Genomic DNA, 17,057 nt, shown 5'->3' with positions numbered 1-17,057 from the left:
CAACCCCCCTGTACATTTTGTCTAACCCCCTTGTACAACCCCCCTGTACACAATAGGCCACATCAGTTTCAGTTAGTACCAGTATGCCTGCAAAAGAGCTGTCCTGCTTCCAGAGCCGCCTTACACCCTGGCACCAGCAGAGACATAGGCAACTACACAAGGGAGCTGAGCCGGTGGAAAACCCAAGTGGCGCTTTTGTAGCCAAAAATCACGGCTTCCAGACCCAGCACACACTACATGGCTCACGAAAGGAAAAGTGGATGCCAGATCATAAGCAAAGGCACCCCAGGAGGAGCCACGAAGCCACCCCAGACCCGCCTCCTGCGCGGGGATTCCTCTCCACACGGGTGGTGGGTGCCGCCGCAGGGTAAACGAGGTGACCAGGGAGGGGCTCAGCGACAGGCCCAAGACACCGCCATTGCGCGGCGGCTTCCGGGTGTCGGCCGCACCGGGAAGGTCATGGCCACCCCAGGAGCTCTTGGGTACGAAGCGGGACATGGCGGGGAGGGGCGGTGCTCCGGTAAGGCACAGAGCTCAGCTGCGCATGCGCTCATCTCCACGGGTGCCCCGCCTCTCCGCCAGCCGCGCAGAAGATGGTGGCGGTGTGAGGCGGTCAGCGCTGTCCCGAGTGCGCCCCGCCATGAGGAACTTGCGGCTGCTGCGGAATGGCGGTTGCCGTTACACCACTACCTCGGGCACCCCGCAGTGCTTCTGCCTCGGCGCCGAGGCCGGCACGCTCCTGGTGGGCTCCCAGCACGGCCTGCTAGAGCTGGGGTCCGCCCGGGACGAGGTGAGAGGGTTTCCTTGCCATTTTTTGTATGCTGTCTGTGAAGTCTGAATGAGCCCTTGGCACACGCCAAGCAGCTGCCCGTGAGCATTTTCATGTTGACACGGGGTGTAGAAGTATTAAAAGGGGAGGATGAGAGTTAATTAGCAAAGCATTGGAAGTTGTAGTATTGCCACACGTTGTTTGCCGTTATGTGAGCTTTCTTGTTGTCTTCTAACTCTTATAAGAGGGCCTTCATAGTTTCCTGTAGGTAAGTGAAGATAAGTACATGCACACTGCATGTTTCTTGCTATCATCTGCATACTTATGTGGTGTAAGACTGTGTAATTGCAGTAGTATGAGATGTACCTGTGGATGTTATTCTGTCACTTTTGCCAAAATCATGGGGAGATTATGTGTATTTAATAAGTCATTGGTTTCTCTACTTCAAGGTGACAAGAGAAGTTGACTTAACTGTGGAGGGTTTCATGCCTGAGGATGGAAGTGGCAGCATCGTGGGCATTGAAGATCTTCCAGAGCAGGAATGTGTGTGTGTTGCTACAGCAGCTGGAGATATCCTACTGTGCAATCTCAACACGAAGCAGGTAAAATGACAGGAAGGACACAGCAATACTGAGGGATTTCAAAGGAAAAGATGACACTTCTAATTTCTTCAGAGGGCAGTTGTATGTTTACTTCATGTTGAGATGTGGCTATTCTTTTTCTGGGCAGATGAGCTGATGTTTGTGGGAGCCTTGAGCAGAAGTAAAGTCAGAATATAGATTTCATCACAGAAGCAGAATTGTAGGAGTGCCTTGCTTGTTAACAGCTATAGTCCTTTATGTTTGCTCAGGGGGCTCTTGGCAGTCTTAGAGAAGTAGGATATTGCTGAGACTAGGTACAGTGTAAAGTAATTAATTCATAACTTGGTGTTATTTACCTTTTTATTATTGTCAGTCAATGCAGAACATCGTGCTGACATGACTTAAGAGAGGAGAAAGTGTTACGCATTGTGATTTGAAACCCTAGAAAATACTAAAGGGAAACCAGAATATCTTAGCTGAGTAAATACGGCAGGAACTGAGATACCTGCTTTCTGTTCCTTCCTTGGTGTTAGATTTGTATGATCTTCAGCAAGACAAATACCACAGCAGCAGCCTCTGGAATCTGTATCAGTTCCTGCAGTACCTGCTCAGCTGTCTGTTTGGGTTAGCTGTCAGATTGTGGTTATTTGCAGCTCCCCTCTTTTGTTTTTTTGTTTGGGTTTGATTTGCAGATACCACTTAAGTTCACAGTTGTAGCTGAAAAATGTGTCTCATATTGCAGCTTAAAACATGTTTTCAGGTAATAGAGATGAACAAAAGATGTGATACCCAAGACTTCTTGCGCTGATAGATGGATCAGAGGTTTAATTTCATATCTTTTATTTCACAGCTTTTTGGTTCACTTTCTCAGTTTTAAAGTTTGTTCTTTTGGTTGCAGTCTGGGCACAGAGAAAGAAGTCCTGAAGGTATTCTGGTTGTTCAGAAACTTTTTGCATGTGGGTATGGTTACTCTGCCCACCAGTGCCCAATCCCACTTTTTTTACCTTAAAAGATTGTGACACCCAAGCTTAATTCCTTGAATGGCCTCCTCTTGCTGTTTATCACAATTGATCTGTTCCATGCCTTTTGCAAATTAGGGTAACAGTGCATAGCAGACGTTCCCTGCCTACTGCTATTGCTTATGTACTTGTGATGGCCCAGTAAAACTGGCCCAGTTTTCATAAACTTTGGAGTTAGTGCAGCTATGTACAGTTGCCAAATTCAGCCTGCACAAGCTGATCAGAGTTTTAATGGATACAGTGCCTATCAACTGCATGTTGAAATTCTCAAGGTAAGAACCATTATGGCTGTGTTTTGTGACTTCAGTATGTTTACCAACGTAACTACAGACCTGATCAGGCAATATTAATATTAACTAATCAGGCTGACATAAGACTGAGAGCTGCAGAATAAAGAGCATATTAAAACTATGTATGGTAGAAAATGCTAATCTGTAGGTTATGTGGGCTGTCATACCTAAACATTCTGGAACTATCTTTGGTTTGAAATGTTTATTTTGTTTCATTCAATGCAAAGAGCAAAGTAAGGCTTGTTACTTTCCTAAGTAGGAAAGGATTTCAACGCTCTTGGTGACTGGGGTGGTGCTGGGCTGGTGTTTCTGCACTTCTATGATCTTACTTTGGTCTTGCAGGTGGAATGTGTTGGAACTGTGGACAGTGGCCTGAGTACCATGAGCTGGAGCCCTGACCAGGAGCTTGTTTTGTTAGTAACAGGTATGATCAACAGTCTGTAAGGTTTCTGCCAGTGAAACTCACTGTGGCCAAAATCACAGAATTACAGTTAAGTTTACGCTAGAAGAAGCAAAATACAAATTTATGAAATTAGAATTCAAAGAGATTATAAAACCCCACCTGATCCAACACAGGAGATTTCATTTCATGGTGCATGAGATGTTTTGGTGATAAAAGCAGAAGCTGTTCACACCCAAAAAGCTGAGTGTTATAGAACAGTAATTAGTCTTTCAGATCTTCCAAAGAAATATGTATGATCTTGCTTCTAAATTGTGAAGACTCCTGCTTTATATATCCATTTGATTTATTAGTAACAAAAATTGCTTCTTGTTCTTTAGTAGGAAATTCATGTGTCACAGGCTTAACTTAGGTACAGAAATTACAGACTCAGCTTAGCTGCAGGTGTGTGTCACCCAGAAAGTAAAGTTAGCTTCAAGCAAAACAGAATCACAGATGCTTGAGATTGAAAGGAAACTCTGGAGATCACCTGTCCTACCCCCTTGCAAAAAGCAAGTTACCTGGAGCAAGTTGCTGGGGACTGTACCCAGTGAGGTTTTGGATATCTCCAAGAATGGAGACCTTACAACCTCTGTGGGCATCCTGTTCCTGTCTGTGAATGCACTTACAGTAAAAAGTGGTTTTCTTTTAATGGAATTTGCTGTGGTTTAGTTTGTGCTTATTGCTTCTTGTGCTGTCACTCAGCGCCACAGTGTGGCTTTGTCATCTTTACTGTACCCCACCTCCCACATAAGATGTTCATACACACTGATGAAATGAGCCATGAGCATGGCTTCTGTCAGCCTCCCCTCATGTAACAGATTCTCCAAACCTTTAAGCATGTGTGTGACCCTTTGCTGGACTCACTCAGTATGTCTTTTTCTGTCTTGTACTGGGAGGCCCAAAACTGGAGCCAGCACTGTATATGAGTCTCGCCAGCACTGAGTAAAGGAGAAGAATCACCTCCCTCAACCTGCTGGCAACACTGCTAATGCAGCTCAGGATGCTGTTGGGCACCTATGCAGCAGGGACATACTTCTGACTCATGCTCAGCTTGGTGGTCCCCAGGAAACAGGTCATTCTTAATGCCAAGCTGTTTTCCAGCTGCTTGGCTTCCAAGTCTGTCCTTAGTGCATGAGATGATTTTATTCCAGATGCAGATGTGTTGATGAGGTTCTTAACATCCCATTTTGACTGCATGACAATGTCCCTGTGGAGAGCAGCACAACCTTCTGGTGTACCTGCTGTTCCTCCCAGTTTTGTCATCTGCAAGGTTGCTGAAGGTCCCATTCTCCAGGTCATTAATTAAGGTGTTGAACATTGGCCCTCGTGTCCAGGGGCATATCCCTGGTGACCGATCTCAGGCTGAACTTTCTGCTGCTGATAGCAAGTTTTCAGCTTGGCAGTTCAGTTGGTTTTCAGTCCAGCTCACTGTCCTTTCATCTACCCTGTTCTTCATGAGTTTGTCAAAAGCTTTATTAGAGTCAAGATACATGACATCCACTGTTCTCCCCATATCCCTAAGTTAGTCATCTCATTGTAGAAGGCCATGAGGACTTCCCCTTCATAAATCCATGCTGTTTCCAGTCACCTTGTTCTTCATACCTCAAGATAACATATTTTAAGAGTGCCAGGTTCTTTGAAGGGGAAATGGACTTTTTAAGGTAATGCCAGGAAGAATGTTTTTGACGCGAAAGCCTCAGAAGTGTTTTTCTGTTCCAGTTTGTGATTTTCTGGTTTGACAGATATTTCAGTTTAGTATCATATTAGTGTTAGAAATGTTTCTATGTTTGAGTCCATGATAGAATAGTAGGACAACAACACGAGAACATTAAGTTTCTGTTTGCCAGAGATACCATTGCCAATACTGTATTCTACCCTGCAGGTCAGCAAACACTCATCATGATGACAAGGGAACTTGAGCCAATTACTGAGAAGCAACTCCACCAAGATGAGTTTGGGGAAGGTGAGAGGTGCACTGAAATGAGTTCAAACTGATGTCACTAGTGTGTGGTGAGTGTGTAGAAAGTAAAGAAATGAGCTGAGCACTTACTGGGCCAAAGGAGGCATTTTAAACTACTGCTGGTGGGCAGCTGAAAGGGAGCACCAGGATTTTACTTGATGGCATACGTTCAAGTGAATTCTCTGTACTAGAGGACTTTCTGGGCTATGGTTATTTCCTGCAGATTTTTAGAATTAAACCTGGATGGAAGGTGTGAGTGGCTTGGAGCTGCGGTTGCGTTTACCGTACTGTGTGGGGTACTGCTGTAAAATCTTCCACTGCAATGATTATTCCTTTTTCAGGAAAGTTTGTAGCTCTTGGATGGGGTAAAAAGGAGACGCAGTTCCATGGATCAGAGGGAAAACAGGCAGCACATCGCAAACAGGTGGTATTATACTAGTTCTCTTACGTTAGGCCTATGCTGTCTCTGGGGAGACATGTATAAAGAGAGTTTCTGTTATTCCTGTGGTGCGTTTCTGGTAGTTGCCTTCATAGGCTTCTTCTGTTTCTGTTGTTATCTGAAATCTAGCATTTTTATCCTCCTAATTTAAGGCAGCATCTGGGTGTACTTAGGACTGTTCGTACAGAGCTCAAAGAGAGTTGCAAGTGCTAGTGCTTGCAGCAATAAAGCTGCCCTTAAATCAGCATGATGGGTTTTGTTTAATATATGTTCTATAGCAACATCCATATGACCAAGACAAACAGCGTGCAATTTGGCTGAGAGGAGCAGAAGCAGCAGTAGTTTGAGATCCCAGAAGACAAGAGTATAACATTTTGGGCTACTGAGCATCAGCAGTCATATGAGGCAACTCTGTGTTCCTGCGTATTTTAGCTCTTTGGTCCTTTGTCTGGCACTTCCTTGTTTTAGTCTTGTTTTCTCTACTTTTTATTTGGTGGAAAAACATTCTACTGCTGGATTTTTCTTTCTGTGTTTAAGCTTCAAAATTAAAAACTCCTGCTGAAATTTGGCGTGACAGAGTGCAGACATGAAACATGGCCTCTTCTGCCTTTTACTGTTAGGAGGGACAGGATGAGGCTTGGCTGTATCTGGGAAAATGTGCTTAATTTTGCAAAGTTAAATCTTTGAACAGCTGGGTCTTTATGTGTATTCTGTTAGATTTTGGTTTTTCCCTGTATTGTTCTGCGAAGAGCCTGTTTGCCTCAGAGAACACTACTCATCCCAGAGTCTGTCTGCTATACAAACTGCTTGGATGGCGTGCATTTCTCACCTTTCATACTTTTCTCCTTCCAAGGGGTCATGACTCCAGGAATCAATCAAACCCTGATTTACCCTCATTTCCAGCTTATGCACAGCTGGTCTAAGGTGGAGGGGAAGGATAGTGTGTGTGGTCATGTGAATAGACAGTCATATGCACTTGCAGGAGGAGCAGATTGAATTTACAGACAGTTTTAATAATTATTTTAATAACATCTGAGTAGTGAATTTTAACTTTGAAGCCTTAAGATTTTTTTAATGGTTTGATTTCATGCCAAGGCTTTTGAAAGAGCTAGCTTAGCAATGCAGCTTGTTTAGACAAAGACAGCAGTTGAATCCCAAGCTTTGATGCAACTTTCTTTTGTGTGACTTCAGGAAGTATCACCCACTTCAGCCTGGGATGATGGCAGGCCTCGGGTGACGTGGAGAGGAGATGGGCAGTTTGTTGCAGTGAGTGCTGTGTGTCCAGAGACAGGTATGGGACCAGACTTCTTTGAAACACAAACATGTAAGAGAATTCTAGAACTAGGTGGTGTTCATGGTCTCTTGGCCACATAAAGCAAGGGTGAATTGAGCTATTTACTCTTTTCTCTGTTTTCCTCTGATGTTCTCAGAGGCATTTTATAGACATGATCTTTTGAACACTTTATTTGAAGTTTAGTTTTCAGTCCAGTGAGTAGTTATTATCTGAATTACTTCTTTTACAGGTGTTAGATCACTACTGAAGCTCTTAAGCAATCTCTAGGCTCGCAGTGTCAAGTGGGTCGATCTGTTTGGGTTGCCCTACCTACTGTCCATCATACTAGCAGTTTGGCCTTTCACGTTTCTGTTTCAATGCTAGCATTACTTTTCCCTAGGTTTTACCTTACTGAGTACATTTCTTACATTACACTCTTACATTTCTTCTAAGACTGTAATTGATGTCCTCTATGATAACTACTACTACACAGTTTAAATGTATCAATCAACATAATGAACTGCACCAAATTACACTGCTTTTCTGCTAGTTTAGGTTTTTGCCTTCAGTAGTTTAGGTTAGGGAGGATTTTGCATTTTAGCAAGACTTTTAACATTTCTGTGGTGAAAATTGGAGAGGGAAGTGGCTATGACTGAGCTACATCAGACCGAAATTCCTATTCAGTTCCTTTAGGGTCACTCATTTACTATGGGAGAGCTGATTAAGACAAAATAAGTTCTTGCCCCTGAAGGTGTAAAGAGAAATCTCCTTTTTCTTTATATGCATCAGAGTTTGCCCTCCTACCCTCATAAAACTAGAAAAATCTCTTCCCAATGATTTCTTCACCTCATTGCTCTCTTAAACTGTAGGTGCTCGGAAGGTCAGAGTGTGGAACAGAGAGCTTGTGCTACAGTCAACAAGTGAACCTGTCTCAGGATTAGAACAAGCACTGTCCTGGAAGTGAGTAGTAAAAGAATCTGCATGCTGGCAACAGTGTTGCTTTTTATTCCCTGGTCACAGTCTTTGATCATAAATTTCATTTCTCCTCTCTGTCTTCCAAAAATTTAAAGAAAGCTTCCTTTTGATCCAGCATGAGGAAGAGTAGTCCCTAAAACTCTGAAAAGTATAATGCTTGGATTACTCATGGGAAGGGGTAGACTCTCTGCACAGCCTCTACGTCAAGTGGGTTTGGGGCTCAACTGTGTAAATAGGTCCCTTTGCCAATGCTGACATTTAGTTGCTTACCTGAGGATGTCATGAGCCTGGAAGAATGTCTCTGCTGGACCTATGACTTTACCTAAACAGTGCTGAGCAAGATACATCCTTTGCTGTCCTTTTCTTCATGTCTGGAGAAAATATAAGATGGCTAGTGTTCAAAATGATATTAAATTGATTACGTGAACAACCACTGTTCATGTGACTCTTCTTTTAAGGCCCTCTGGAAACCTGATAGCATCTACGCAAGAAAAACCCAACAGACATGATGTGGTTTTCTTGGAAAAGAATGGACTTCTTCATGGGGAGTTCACCCTCCCATTCCAAAAGGGACAGGTTAAGGTAAATGCTGTGTCTAGGCTACTTTGGTTAGAGTGTAATGGAGACAAGGATTAGATCTTTTCCAGATTCTAGGAGGAAGTTTTTAACTTAACACTTAGTGCTAGTCCTGTTTGAAAAAGAGACCTGAAAGAGAGCAATGAAGAAGCCCGTGGAGAAGATGCACTGCCTTCTTGCAGGCCTGTTTTACAGACACATGTACAGGGCGATTGTAGCCCTGGGGTGCTTCTGGGCCCTGTATACTTTCTACTAGGCAAGTGCTTCAGAAATGTTCAGGATGTCAGCTATTGCAGGAATGAGGCAAAATACTCATCAAAAATAAGACAAGTGAGAAGCTCCTGCTATGGTGTTATTTCAGATTCTGCCTTTGGAAGCTGAGAGGTCTTTTGGCAGATGCTTCCTCAGTGCCAAGGAAAGCAAAGTGAATGCTGCTGGCATGTTTGTGGGTGTATCAACTCTCAGCTGTGTGGAACCACTGTGAATGGTTCTGCTGCAGGTTCTGCTCCAGCTCTTGGAAGCTTTGCAGTATATGAGGGCTATGTTACTATGTTAATTATTAGTATGTATAGTTAGTGTGTGTGTGTGTATATATATATATGTGTATGTGTATATATATATATATAGTTAAGATAGGTAACTGTGCACCATTACATAAGGAGTCACTTACGGTCTTGCAAAACAATTGGGAGCATACCCACCCTACACCCTACAGAAGCAACAATATTAGTAAGAGCTCTGTGTGTTTCTGCAGGTTAATGAACTGCTTTGGAATGCAGATTCTACGATTCTGGCTATATGGCTGGAAGACCTGAAGCTGGACAACTCCAACCCAAGCAGTTACGGTGAGAGCACTGTGAGGGGCTCTGGCTTTTACACTTGTCGGTGTTGTTAGCAGTTGTTATTCCTCTGCAAGTTAGGAGATGCTGGGGAGGCTTACCTCCAGCAGTACAGGAAGAACCGGTTGTTCAGCCTGAGCTCGAAGCATCTTCTGTACTGCTTTAAGTGGTATTAACAGAATTGTAAAGGTGTGAGCCCTTCATAAGCCATGCGTGTCTTCTCACAAGGGAAGCTCAAAGAATTCCAGCACTGGCTCTTTTGCAGGTAGTCTCTTGCTAAATTTTCTTATGCTGGGTGTTTTATGGCACAACTCATGGGCTGAGCTGCTATTTTTGTTGCACTTAACTCACCCCTTGAAGAGCAGTGGTGGTGGTGAGGGTTCGAGATGGGTCTCAGGGAGCAGTCTGTAATAACCATTTGTTTCTCTGTAGTTCAGCTGTGGACCACAGGGAACTATCACTGGTACCTGAAGCAAAGTCTACATTTTGGTAGCTTGAAGGAGAATCAGTTGGTGTCGCTGCTGTGGGACCGAGAAAACCTGTATAGACTGCATGTACTCTGCCAGGGTTGGCATTACCTCTTCTACGACTGGCACTGGACCATAGACCATGGTATGGGGGAGAATAGCCAGCACATGGCAAATGTGGCTGTCATAGATGGAGGTAAGCAGTGGGACTGCTTGTTTGCTCTAAGGTCAAAAGAAGTGGCTTAGCCTTTTGGATGGGATTAGGGTAGTTCTTCTGTTAGCTGCTGTTTCTACAAAGCTGTTAGTGAGGGTCATTTCACTAACACTGATGAAAGGTTCAGAGGTGGTTCAATGGAGTTAACTACAGCTCTGTTTCCAATAACATTGTTCCTACTTTCAATAAAGAACCTAAGAAGAGCCTCACTAACATTTGAGCTGGATTGCATCTTGACTTATTTTTTTCTCTTCCACAGATAAAGTGCTTGTCACAGCATTCCAGCATGCTGTGGTGCCTCCACCCATGTGTACCTATGAGCTCCGGCTCCAACAGGCAGTTAATCAAGTTGCATTTCACACAGATCCCAAACATAGTGGAGACATGGCTGTCCTGGATGCTGATAACAAGATCTCTGTGTACAGATACGGTGAGAGCATGTTACACTGTCTCATTAAAGGAAGCCCTCTGTTCCTGAAAGCATCAGCCTGCAGGACTAGTAGGGTGGTGGTCACTCAAGCCTTCAGTCATAAGGAGCGAGATACCTGTGGTTAATCTGTGGGTTCAAGCTCCATTCTTTAATCTCCAGTACTTTTGTGTGACACAGGACCATTTTAGTGGTACACTGGCTGCATGAGAAGGAATCATTCGGCACTTAGCTATGTGCGTATGGTGGTAATATCTCCCTGTGTAGGTTTGGCTTGAGTAAAGTGCAGCAAGCAGTATCTTGTGTAATCTGTTCTGATGGCTTGCTGCTGATTGGCACTGGACATGTCTCACAATGGCTGCCCAGGGTCTGTCTGTTGCATCTAGCACTTCCTAAAGCAGTCCTATATAAAATGTAATATTCAAGACGCTTCCTGCTGTCTCTTGAGTTTTGTAGTGTGACATTCCGAGGTAACTGTGTTCCTCAGGGTAAGTGTTAATGAGGATTAGGTGATGGCTGTGCATGGAGGGATGCTGTTTTCTGACTTGTGTAGTTAGCCACAGCATCTTGTTTTTTATAAGAATGAAAATGGAAGGGGCTTTGCTTGCAGGATCTCTAAACTCTGCTTTGTTCTGTGTTTGCTAGGACAAAGCACAATGTGTGACCCCACTGTCAGTTTTGGAGCTGTGGGTGGAAATGGTTTTAAAGCAGCAGTAGAAACACCATACCTGGATAAAACTTACAGGTAATACAGAACTCTAGTACAGGTGTAGTGGGGAGAAAAAGATTCAAGCTGACTTCCAGCCCAAAAACCTCAGCCACCTCCGCAAAGCAAGATGTTAAACGCTGCAGAGCTGCTTCTGTGTGGGCAACAAGGGCGGCATCATCAGCAAAGAGCAGTTCACGGACAAGATGGTTTAGGGTCTTAGTGTGGGCCTTCCGTCGCCTTAGATTGAATAGGCTACCATCGGTACGGTATCGAATATAAATGCCGTCTTGTTCGTCAAGGTCTGCCATAGCCCTTTTGAGCATCATGCTAAAAAAGATTGTGAATAAGGTCGGTGCGAGAACGCAACCTTGTTTCACACCATTGGTTATTGGGAAAGGCTCAGAGAGTGCATCGCCATACCTGACTTGGCCTTGCTGATCCTCATGTAACAGAATAATCATTTTGAGGAACTTGGGGGGACAACCTAATCGTTCTAAGATCAGCCACAAGCCTTTCCTGCTCACAGTGTCAAAAGCTTTGGTGAGGTCAACAAAAGTTACGTATAACCCCTTATTCTGTTCTCTACACTTTTCTTGCAATTGTCTGAGAACAAATACCATGTCTGTGGTACTTCTATTAGCCCTGAAACCACACTGACTTTCAGGTAGAAGTTCTTCTGCAATAGCAGGTACTAGTCTGTTCAACCTGGCCATATGTTTTAGAGGTCTTAGCTCTGACCATTTGTCCTGAGATTTTGAAGAGGTGGTCAGATAACATGGTTTCATTGTACTGACACTGGCTGCAACTACTGCTAAGGATTGGGCAGAGCAGTAGGCACTTTATCTTCAGAAGTGCTCTTGTCTGAGCTGTTGATCTAGTGGGAGCAGTGACTATCAGTGACAGCACTGAAGTAGCCTTTCTCGTGCCTGATGCTTTTGGTATTGTGGGGTTCCCTGTGTCTCGTCCTTCCATCTCCAGCCTAGCCTGTGTCAGGGTTCATGCGTTTACTGACTGTGTTTGTGTACTGGAGCCCTCCTAGCCATGCTGTGAACAGCCATGCTGTGCCTAGAAAGACCTCCACTTCTACAGTGAGGTGGCCCGTGGAAATCAGATTCTATTTGCTTCCTGGTCTCTCTTGTTTTGTGACAGAGTTGATGTGGGCAGCAGCAATGAAGTGATGAATCCTCTGGGCCTCCGATTTCTCACCTGGCTGCCAGATGACAGCTTCCTGATGGTTGGTCAGGGCCAACATGCTGCTCAGTCTGTCCTTCTCCATCTGACTGAAGTGCCTCATGAGACTGTAGCTGAACAGCAGCGCCTCAGTTTACGGTACTAGAGATCTGACAATTATGGGTGAAGTCTGAGAGTGCCTCTGAGCAGTGCCTAGAAGGAATTAAGCCTCTTAGTAGACATGCAGCCTGGAGGCTGTGGGTTGGGGAATTTGACTTTTCCTGCAGAGGAATCAAACAACTCATGAAGCTGCCCACTGGTTAGCACTAGCATGTAGTCCTAATGTCTACACCCAGCCTGACAGGAGGCTGTATGCTAGCTTGCTTGTGTCTATACAGGATAGCTGTTTCTTGTATGAATTCCAGACCCTTGGGGTGGGAGGAGGGACCGAATTCCTCTATTCTACCCTTTGCTCACCGTTTTCAAGGTCCGGAAGGGGACTGGTAGCCCTTGTTACTCCTGTCTTCCTTCTCCTCACCTGCTGGGCTTTGTGGAGTCAGTTGAACTAAAATTAGATCACAAAAGGAAGCCAGCCGGGGTTTCCCAAAGGGATCCTGTGAATTGCTTTCTGCAGAACTGGCACTCAAAGACAGACTGATTTGCATATGAACTGTGGAGCAGAACAAAAGATGTGTGGGCTCTGCAGAGTGCTTTAGGCATGCAGTGACTAGCACAGTTAGGCAAATGCCTGTTGGCTGGAGTTGCTGGTGCTCTGTATTGCCAGTGTTAGCTGACATAGGCGTGACAAGACTGCAGAACGTTGTTACATCAACAAGGTATCTGTCCATGCTGGAGGTGTGTGTTCTTCAGTCAGGCCACAAAAAATGCAGGATCTAGGTATTAAGTATATCTCCTGTGGCTGATCTGTGTCTTTTGTGTCTTGCTCTAGGTTGTCTGTGCCTGTAGATGGAGAAGTGATCAGCCTGTGCTGCAGCCCAGTGACCAAAACTGTAGCTCTGCAGCTGGCTGATAGACAGATCCTGAAATACCTCTGGGGTGAGCTGGGCCTTGTTAAAGTACCTGGTCTGAGTTGTAGTTACTACATATTTCTCAAGAGGTTTAATGAGATGATTTGACTTTCAGGGACATAGATGATTCTTGCTGGTAGTCAGTCCTGCCTTTCATGCTCCGTCTGCTCCCAGAAATGGGCTAGAATTAGTGATTTGTATCAGAAAGCAGTTAGTGTATTTGAGAATAATAGTTCAGACTTTGATTTGAGAGGAATATGATTGGTTTAGTGATTTCAGAAGTGTTGACTGACTGCCACATCATTGGCACTTCTCTCTTGTTTCACAGAGGAAAAAGGTGCTGCTAAGCTCCTAGAAGCTACCACCTTCTCTGCTGTGTCCTAGACACCTTTGTGTCAGCCATCCTCCTCTCTGTCAGATAATGTAGCTTTTTCCCAGCTCTGGTTTTCTTTGATATGTGCCAGGTGGTTGTAATATTTGACTCTTCAATTGCCTGGGAAACTGTGTGATCTTCTTTGCTCTTCAGAGGCTTCTCCTCCGGTTCTTGAGCCCTGGAGGACTAGCAATGGCTATGCTGTTCAGTTCCCCTACTCTTGCATGCAGACATCTATCACAAGGATCGGTGGTGAAGTAAGTAAGACTGTGAGCAGACTAAACCCACTATTCGGTTTTCTTGGTATCATATGTGCACCATGATCCTCTCCTAACAGCATTCTTTGTAAGACCCTATGCAGAGCTGAGAGCATATCTTTCCTTGTCTTGTAGAGCATTTCTGATATGTGGCATTTAACACCTGCAACACATCAGAATCTCAGAACACATAGAATCTGCATATTCTATAAATAAAATTAATAATGTCATTGAAGAGTGAGAAATTTCAGATCTAAAATTTCCAGCAGTCACTGCTCCACTGTTTTGGAAACAGCATCTTGTTCTGTCTTACCCTGAATGCAGCAAATAGGCTGCATTGAGTTACTGTATCTTTCCTTCTACTGGTCTTTCCTATTGTAGATGGTTTCTTGATAGTTACAGCAACTTAAGGAACAGCTAGCTCTTTTCTGGCAGTTTGAGTTTCTGTTCTTCAGCATGCATCCAGGTGAATGCTGTATGGAGTTGCTTTGCTCTGCTCTGAACTACTGCTTTTATTTTGGTATTTTGGACCAAATGCTGCTGAATTAAAAAAAAATGTAAATTATCTGGTATAGTTTCTGCTTCTATTTTATTACTGTGCAGTTTCTGTTACAAGGTAAAGCAAGCTGGGTTTCCAGCGAGAAGTGTTTAAAGACACTTAAGTAAGTGCTCCTGAAATAGAGGCTGCATGACTTCTTGTCCAGCTTCTCCAAGGAATTCACATGGGGTACTTGGCATCTAACTGTAGGGCACTTCAGTGCTAGTCAGTGTTGTGAAACCCTGGAGGTTGTGAAACATAGCTTATATTTGTCATCCTTTTTATTTACAGGAAGTGATCTTGGGCCTCACAGATCGATGCCGGTTTATTGTTAATGATACTGAGGTATCAAAGTGTTTGCTTCTCATTGTATCCCCTTTTCCTCTGCCAAAGGCAGCTTTCCTGTTCACTCTGTACAGTTATAAATCTCATAATTTTTCTACAGGTGGCTTCCAACATCACGTCATTTGCAACATACAATGAGTTTTTGTTGGTGACTACAAACTCCCACACCTGTCAGTGCTTCTGCTTGAAGAACATGCCACTGAAAGGTGAATGCTGCAGGTGTGGCTGCCTGCTGCTTGCAGCTCATGGTCATTGTCTGGGAACCACAAGAAATCGCTATTCACATCCAGACCTGCTGCCTGCTGTATTTGGGTCACTCAGAGCAACTCCTTAAGAGATGGAGGAAGAAAGCTGCTTTCAGGAATCTGCTACAGAGCAGGGAGCACAGGGAACTGACTTTGTATGTCACATGTCATTCCCAGAGAGTAGATTTGTCCTGTAGTTGTCCCTTCACTGTTTTCAACAGCTTAGCCCTGCAGTCTTTCCCTCCACTCCAAGTCAAAAAAAAAAACAAAAAAAAAAAGGGCTGTGCAGTATTACAGGTGTGTGGTGTGGTAGAGAAGGGATCCCAATAGGAAGAGTTGCTGGTGGCATCTGGCTGTAATAGGTATGAGGACCCTGAGAAAGGTAGGGTGACAACGTACTGGGCCTATACATCTTTCAGTGCTTTTTCATCTGTTGAGCTTTGTGATCCTGTTGTATAGAGGACATATATCCTATGTCCTGTATGACAAAATAGGATATAGAGGACATCCTATTTTGTGTACCGCAGAGCTGAACTAAGGACTAAGAGGTCTTCTTCCTCTGGAACCATTGAAGATCACTGGCATATTATTGTGTGTCCAGTATGACCTTGCTGGGCCACATAGGAAAGCCTGACTGGGACACTATGCTGCAGTGTGCCATATATGCTGATAAATATGCTGTCTTCAGCCCTTCAGGCTGGCCTGAGCAGCGCTGCTGCACCCAACAGTGAGACCCTGCGCAAGGTGGAGCGAGGTTCCCGTATCATCACCGTTGTGCCCCAGGACACAAAGGTTGTGCTCCAGGTCAGTGCTCTGCCCACGTCTGCTGTCAGGGACCCTAGTCAGGCTCTCAGTGGGCAACTGGCCAACCTGCAAACAATGTGTAGTGCTACAGAACTGCTATCCTGTACTGCTACAGCACAGCACCTCACAAATCTCCAGCTGTGGAGGGATTTTGGGCATGCCTGTGGGATTTAGTTTCAGGACAGGCAGCTGGGTAGAAGTGGGAAGATCTGTTCAAATTCCTAATGGTTAAGGTAGCATAATGCTACATACTGTGGCACTCTTAATATATACCTCATGGTGAATCTTGGACACACCTCTTAGTACTTGCTGTATTTGCTAGCAGCCCTCCATTAATCTTGCCACTAAGTTTTTCTGAAGTGCAGATCTCACTCTTCAGAACCAACAAAGAATGGAGAAGGATGGCATTTGAAAAACATGGCTGGAGGTGTGCAGCCCAACTTCCTGAAAGCAGGTCTAACCTGAAAGCTTGATCAGGTTGCTCTGGTTCTTGCCTGATAGAGCGGAGTCCAGGCTCCTGAGAAAGGACTGTTTCTGAGCTGAGAGATTTTTCATGTGTTTTTCCACAGTCATTGAAATTGCATGTTCTTTGAAGTGAACAGGTCCATGCATCTGCAAGTGTCAGGCCTAGAAGATTGACTAGTCCTCCTTTGCCTTCAGTGTAATGCTACACATTATTAGTTGCATGGATTTTTGTTTTGCAGATGCCGAGAGGAAATCTGGAGACTGTTCACCACCGAGCTCTGGTTCTTGCGCAAATTCGCAAGTGGCTAGACAGGTAAATGGCACTGGTGTAGTATGGTCTTCCTTCCCTCAGTATGAGCTGTTAGAGGCTGGCTGGCCTGTTTGTGTTGTGTTAGAGAAGGGAGGGAGGCTAAATTCAAAGAAATTGTCTGTCAATGAGAATGAAACTTTCTGGCACTACCGGGTGGAAATGCAGCTTTCAGCAGCCCCAAGTGCCTCTCACTTCACCACTGGGCTTATAAGTGTGCTGGGTCTGTGTGGATAGCAGAAATCTTCATCTGCTCCATTATCCAGGTACTTCAGTCACTACATGACAGAACTTGCTGGTTTTCATATTTTATTTAATTGATTCACATTGAAGCTTTTCTGAAACAGAAGTAGGTCCATTAGATGAAAATGTTTGCTGTTTTAAGAGAGGAAATAAATAATGCAAAACCTGCACTGCTTCCTGGTGTGCTGCTCTGTCCCACTGCAGAGACTGGCAATGAACAGGATTGACCTTGCACATTTTTTTTTCTGGAAGGCAATCTGTATGGCTTATTGCCTAGGCTGTTCCTTTCCCAGGGGATCTGT

General features: G+C 44.4%; 1 protein-coding gene across 3 annotated transcripts in view; it reads left to right on the top strand.

Annotated features, from left to right (window-relative positions):
• Positions 1-609: 609 nt before the first annotated feature.
• The window catches only part of ELP1 (elongator acetyltransferase complex subunit 1), a 28,973-nt gene continuing 12,525 nt past the window's right edge, over positions 610-17,057 (top strand). For 2 of the 3 annotated variants that reach the window (XM_061342713.1, XM_061342712.1), the window contains exons 1-18: positions 610-790; positions 1,219-1,371; positions 3,002-3,083; positions 4,984-5,064; positions 5,403-5,488; positions 6,692-6,791; positions 7,643-7,733; positions 8,207-8,330; positions 9,079-9,169; positions 9,596-9,826; positions 10,104-10,274; positions 10,917-11,016; positions 12,130-12,309; positions 13,100-13,206; positions 13,705-13,808; positions 14,638-14,691; positions 14,792-14,897; positions 16,445-16,518. In XM_061342713.1, coding sequence (XP_061198697.1) covers positions 641-790; positions 1,219-1,371; positions 3,002-3,083; positions 4,984-5,064; positions 5,403-5,488; positions 6,692-6,791; positions 7,643-7,733; positions 8,207-8,330; positions 9,079-9,169; positions 9,596-9,826; positions 10,104-10,274; positions 10,917-11,016; positions 12,130-12,309; positions 13,100-13,206; positions 13,705-13,808; positions 14,638-14,691; positions 14,792-14,897; positions 16,445-16,518 — 2,085 coding nt within the window. In that variant the 5' untranslated portion in view covers positions 610-640. Of the gene's footprint in view, positions 791-1,218; positions 1,372-3,001; positions 3,084-4,983; positions 5,065-5,402; positions 5,489-6,691; positions 6,792-7,642; positions 7,734-8,206; positions 8,331-9,078; positions 9,170-9,595; positions 9,827-10,103; positions 10,275-10,916; positions 11,017-12,129; positions 12,310-13,099; positions 13,207-13,704; positions 13,809-14,637; positions 14,692-14,791; positions 14,898-15,624; positions 15,741-16,444; positions 16,519-17,057 lie in introns of all 3 variants that reach the window. The other variant, XM_061342714.1, reaches the window with a different exon arrangement.

This window comes from Neopsephotus bourkii, unplaced genomic scaffold, assembly GCF_033783945.1.
Source record: "Neopsephotus bourkii isolate Nb327-2 ecotype Australia unplaced genomic scaffold, CSIRO-AGI_Nbou_v1 NB_1814, whole genome shotgun sequence".
Classification (NCBI taxonomy): domain Eukaryota; kingdom Metazoa; phylum Chordata; class Aves; order Psittaciformes; family Psittacidae; genus Neopsephotus; species Neopsephotus bourkii.
This window is presented reverse-complemented; position numbering and strand designations above follow the sequence as displayed.